A 5,692-nucleotide genomic window follows, 5' to 3' on the forward strand; every position below is an offset into this window, starting at 1 on the left:
CTCGGGGGCCGTGTCACTCTTGGGGGGGGGCTTGTCGCTCCTGGGGGACCGCGTCGCTCCTGGGGGGGACATGTCACTCGTGCATTGACACAGACACGGGCTGCTCAGGAAGACGCCCCAAAGTCTCAGCATGGTCAAGAATTGAGCATGAGTGACGGCTCCCATGAAACTCGCAAGGGGCTAGTCCCAGTCACTTGCTTAACGTCTCCATCACCCAGCCAGGGAGCAGAGACCGGGCGTGTGACGCTGGTGAGCGGCCATGCCCAGAGCCTGCAGTCGTAGTTCAGAATCCGCGAGTGATCTGAACCGGGAGAGCGGTTTGCCCAGGCGCCTGGTGAAGCTGAACGAATCACGGGGCCTGTGGCATGGGAGCCCTGGCCGATCAAGGGGGCACAATGTTTCTGGGACAGAGCTCAGTGCCCCCAGGCCCCATCCCCAGACCAGGACCCGAGAGGCCTTGCTACGAAGCTTGCGCACAGCTAGCAGTTCCAGGAGTCCTGCTGCCCGTCAGACCCGGTGCCGGCAGATGGGCACAGCCAGCGCCGCAGTCACTGGACAGGATAGAGTCAAACAGCAGCAGAAACCCGCACCCAAGGGAACGGGGCACTGAGAACGGCCTATACCCCCCGTGGAGCTCTCTGCTGGGCCTGGGGTGCTGCTGAGGGGCAGAGCCCACCCAGACCAGCCTCAGGACTGTCCTTCCCTGGGCGCTGTCTGGGCTGACTAAGCAGGAATACTACTGCCGGGGCAGCCCCCGGGCACGGGCACAGACACCCCCAGAGCAGAGGGGTAACGGGGTCTGAGGGAGGAACGTGCAGCTCCGAGCACAGCAGGCCGATAACACTGACTCCTGGGGCAGGGACATATCCCCTCTGCATGGCGGCTGAGCCCTGCCTGGGACAGATGTTCCCATGGGTGTAGCCAGACCCAGGCGGGCAGGGCATGGAGGGGGCCTGGCTGTGGGGCAGCTCACTCAGCAGGGAGGGAGGCAGCAGCCCAGGTCCTTAGCGGGTGTCCCCAGTCCCAGGGCAGGGCTCTCGCTCTCTCCTCTGCCCTCTGGCTGGGGCGGGGGGCACGTGGGGTGGGGGAGGTAGGAGCAGTAGCACATGGACCAGGCCTCTCCCCTTTCACACTGAGCCTCGGCCTCTCTTTGCAGGATGGGGCTGCCCCAATCTGGGCTGCTCAGGGCTCCATCCCACCCTCCACTTCCTCAGGGCTGTGCACAGGAGCTGGGATCTTCTCCGAGGGGCACGGAACAGGGCGAAGTTGGGGTCACTGTACGAGCAGGGACGTCCCAGCCTGCCCCACCCCAGGGGTCATTTCTGTTTTTCTTTCTAGGTTTCATGACTTGGGACAACGACTCCTGTAACGATAGAAACCCGTTTGTCTGCAAGTACAGGCCTTAGGGGAGGCAGGTCGCCAGGCCCTGGGGGCTCCCCTGGGCTGTGAGCGAATCGGGTCCCTCCGGCTCCCCGGGGAGACCAGATCCTGCGTCCCCGGCTGTAAAGTCCCTTCTGCAAAGCATCGCTGTGTTACGCTGTGTCACTCCCGCTCTGCTCTTCCCCCTTCTTGGGGAGTGTCTACTGGGTAGTTTTACCCTGGGCTCCCCCTCTTGTCTTTGCCCAAACCCTGCTACCCCCTCCCCCCCCCCGAGCCCTCCCGCATGTGCAGCCTCGTGCTCCGACCCCCAGCTGGCTCGCATGCCCAAGTGGTGCCTTAGCTTGGGCTCCCGCCCGCCCCCTTTGCAGTGACGGCGCAGGCAGGAGCACGCGAGTGACGACCGTCCTGCAGTGCCCTGCCCGCAGCTCCCCACGACTGACACAAACGGCTGGGAACGAGCCCTGGAGCGTCTCCCCAGTGCACACAAGGGCAGGAACACGGAGCACACGGGGTGCTCAGCCCTGTGCGCGGCTAGCCTGAGCGCTCAGAGCCGGGTGCCACTGCACCACGGCTGTCCCGCTCCCCCCCTCGTCTCCACCTCTTCACCGCAGGGAAGCAATAATAAACTGTCCCTTCAGCATTCAGTCCTGTGTGCGTTTGCTGCTCTCTGCAATGGCCCGTTCCATGTGCCCCCGCCGCCGTCCTCAGCTCCCCGGAGCCAGCGCCCCGGGGGGCAGACAGGGAACGAACGGAGGGAGCATGGCCCTGGCCTTTTCGCTACAGCGCAGGACATTGGCATCCTCCTCTGCGTGCATTAGCCCCCGAGGCACGGCCCCTCCATCCTGCTCCCCTCTGCCCCTCCCTGGGCCCTCACCCTCCTGGCCCCATCTCAGCGCTTTCCGGGGAGGGGCCTGTCTAGCCTGCCTGCAATGCACCACACCCATCTAACGGAGCCAGGACTCCTGGGTTCCATTCCCTGCTCTCCTGGGTGACCTGGTCTGGAGACCGGCCCTTCCCCTCTCTGGCATAGTGGTTGGTAGTCACATTCCCCAGGCAGGTGGGTTGGGCACAGCCTCACTGGGTACCGTGTGCTTTATGCCTCCTGCGTCCGACCAGATTCCAGGGAGTGCCCCTGGCTGGCATCTCTCGGCGCCCTGTAAACAGGCTCCGCTGCAAAAGTGCGAGCTGACCCCGGGGCGCGCAGGCAGAAACTTCGGGGGGTCAGCGGACGCAGGCCTTGAGTTGTGTTGTCGTTGCAGCCCAAAGAAGGGGTCACAGGCAAGCAAGGGGGGCTGGGGGGCTGGGGGGTGTTACACCTGTTGCTGACAAGGCTCAATTAGTCTGGAGCAATTTTGTGAACTCTGCTCCAGGCTGCAGGGAGTGAGAGCTCCTTCAGTCCTGGGGCCGCAGCTGGGGTCCCGGTGCTGGGGCTTCCCCTGCTGCCCCCCGGCTTCTGCAGGGGGCTCATTGGCCACTGTGGGAAGACAGGATACTGGGCTAGACGGATCTTTGGTCTGACCCAATCTGGTTGTTCTTATGTTCTTATGCCAGGGATGGGGTTGGGGGGTGCTGGGGGCTCCCCCCACTGCCACGCCCAGCACTGCTGCCGGGGAGTGGGGTCCGGAGGGGGCTTCCCCTGCCACTGTGTCCACCCCACAATCCCGGCACAGCTGCCAGGGAACGGGGTCAGGGAGTGCGGGGGGCCTTCCCCCGCTGAGCGCCCAGCGTGGACGCCAGGGAGTGGGGTTAGGGGCGCGGGGTGCTTCCTTGCTGCCATGCCATGCCCCCCCTGCACCCACCTAGCACTGCTGCCCGGGAGTGGGGTCAGGGTGCAGGGGCTTTCCCCACCTGCCCGGGGCTCCGGGGCCCCCCAGTTGTCCAGGACCCCTGTAGGCCCAGTGGCTAATCTGCCACTGTTTCTCCCACAAGCCCTGGGGAAGGGGCTCCTTGGTGTGTGAGGGCTCCCTGGGGAAGCCCACCCAGCTGAATGTCATCAAAAGGGTATCCGCCACTCGGGCTGCCCCTCTGGGGGAGACAGCCACAGCCAGGGGTCAGCAGGCAGCAGGGTCTGTCTGTCCTGCCCAGTCACGCCACGACATCCGTAGCGACCCTCAGAAGAGGGTCATCTCACAGGCAGTGGCATCATGGTGGCTGCTCATGTCTCTCCAGCTTCCACCTCCCCCAACAGGAATCACTTGTTTTCCAGTCGTTTTTAACTGTCACGTGTCCAAATCATCCCGCTGCATCCGCTCCATGGGTGGGTGTTTGTGCAACCCCCATCCTCCCCTTCCCTCCACTTCAGTTAGATCCAAGCTATGGGAACCGGTAACGGGGCTCCCCTGACCTGGGCAAAATCGTATCGGGGTCTGCTACATTGATCCAAGCGAGAGTCACCTGGGCACCCAGAACCTGCCAGCCTGGACCAGCCTTGTGGGCCCCATCAGGGCCTGAACTCACCTGCTGTACTGGGCTGGCAGCATCCCCCCCTCCTTGGGCTGTGTATGCTCCAGGCATTATTGTCCTCCCTCCTCCAATAGGGAGCTATACCTATCTCACAGAGCTGAAAGGGACCTTGGAAGGTCATCAAGTCCAGTCCCCTGCCTTCACAGCAGGCCCAAGTACCGTCTGTCACGGAGTCCCCGGGCGATGCTCTGGAACTGCTCCCCACAAAGCCAGTCAGGACTCTGGGGAGCCTCCTCTCCCTCGGAGCAGACTGTCTCCAGGGCAAGAAGCTCACATGGCTTCACCTTCCTGGGTCTCTCTTGGGAGCATTCAGCATATGCCCCTCCGTGCGCTTCCCACAGCGAGTCCGCCCCGGCGGGGTCCTGGGGAAGCCAGAGGACCTGCACCCCCACTTCGCAGTCAGACGTGACTCTCAGCCAGCCAGTAACACAGAGGTTTATTAGATGACAGGAACACGGTCTAAAACAGAGATTGTAAGTACAGCGGCGAACGGGACCCCTCGGCCAGGTCCATTATGGGGTTCAGAGAGCCAGACAGCCATATCTGCCCTCAGTCCTCATCCCCAGGTAGCTCCAACTCCCAAACCCCCTCCAGCCCCTCCTTCTCCTGGCTTTGTCTCTTTCCTGAGCCAGGAGGTCACCTGATCTCTTTGTTCACTTTTAGCTATTTCCTTGCAGGGGGGGAAGGTGCCCTGGCCATTTGTTGCCAGGGAAACAGAGTGTCAGTGATTTATGCACACTGGCCTTTCCCCACCACCTAGAGACTTAAGAAATGCATAGGGGAAACTGAGGCACCCACACAGGAAAACATTAAGAACAGTCCCACTTCGTCACACCATCCCTGACAGATTTTGCCCCAGATGGCCCCCTCAAGGATTGAACTCACAACTCTGGGTTTAGCAGGCCAAGGCTCAAACCACTGAGCTATCCCTGCCTCCCTCTGGGAGGTCATGGTCCTTGGGATCTCGCAGCCTGCTGATCTGTTTTGGCTCTGCCCCTCTGCTGGCCCCGCAGCTGAGCTGGGTCCTGCACCTGAGGCTGCCCCAGGCTCTGGACGACGCTGTCTTGTCTTTTTTTAAAATGATTTTTATTTATTCACCGTTCCAACAAACATAGAGAAACATTCTCCCAGCGCTAACTGGCCAGGCCCCCAAAGAACAGGCTGGTCACCTACACAGTCCGATACATAAACTGGTCTTCAGCCTCTGCAAAGTGAGACTGGTGGCCAGCTAGCACGGGAGCAATTTAACGCTTTCTCCCACTCTTGGTATAAGTCCTCAGGCTTGCTGGTGGGGGATGAGTCTGCCCAGCAAATGCCACCAGGCTGTTAGGTAAGAATCATTTCCCTTTCCCCGTAGATGGGGCAGCTTGTCGAATGCTAGGGTTGCTCATGTGTTCAGGAACTAGTCTTAGATACAGAGGAGTCATGTTTCTTCCACCACCTTGCAGCTGTGACTCCTCTTGCAGAGGGGTAATTGGCTCGTGGTGGCTTTTATACAGTGCAGAATATTTGGGGAAATTCAGCACCTTCCCCCGGGATCTGGCAGCAAAGTCCAAATCTTTGGACAGGTCCACCATGCGTGAAGAAATCCACCCATTTTCTTACTCTCTCCAGCATTTACCTGCCCGGTACCATAGAAGTATTTAACGTTAAGGGAGGTTCGGGACCATTGGGTGACTGGCCCTTTAAGAGAGATGTAGCCAGTGCATCTGGGACTAGTCAGCTGCATCCGAGAAGGCACCTGGGCCATCGAAGGAGGCAGGAGAGGTGGGTGGGAGCTGACGAGGAGGAAAGGGGAGCCCTGGAGAGCGCACGCAGCAGGGGAGAGCTGCTGGAGAGGGGAGCAGCG

General features: G+C 61.3%; 1 protein-coding gene across 1 annotated transcript in view; it reads left to right on the forward strand.

Annotated features, from left to right (window-relative positions):
* Positions 1-1,999, forward strand: part of LOC117873738 (dromaiocalcin-1-like) — a 38,865-nt gene extending 36,866 nt beyond the window's left edge. Inside the window, exon 5 of the mRNA XM_034763467.1 lies at positions 1,339-1,999. Within this exon, the coding sequence (XP_034619358.1) occupies positions 1,339-1,406 (68 nt within the window). The 3' untranslated portion in view covers positions 1,407-1,999. The remainder of the gene's footprint in view (positions 1-1,338) is intronic.
* Positions 2,000-5,692: the final 3,693 nt, after the last annotated feature.

Source organism: Trachemys scripta, chromosome 1, assembly GCF_013100865.1.
Source record: "Trachemys scripta elegans isolate TJP31775 chromosome 1, CAS_Tse_1.0, whole genome shotgun sequence".
NCBI lineage: Eukaryota > Metazoa > Chordata > Testudines > Emydidae > Trachemys > Trachemys scripta.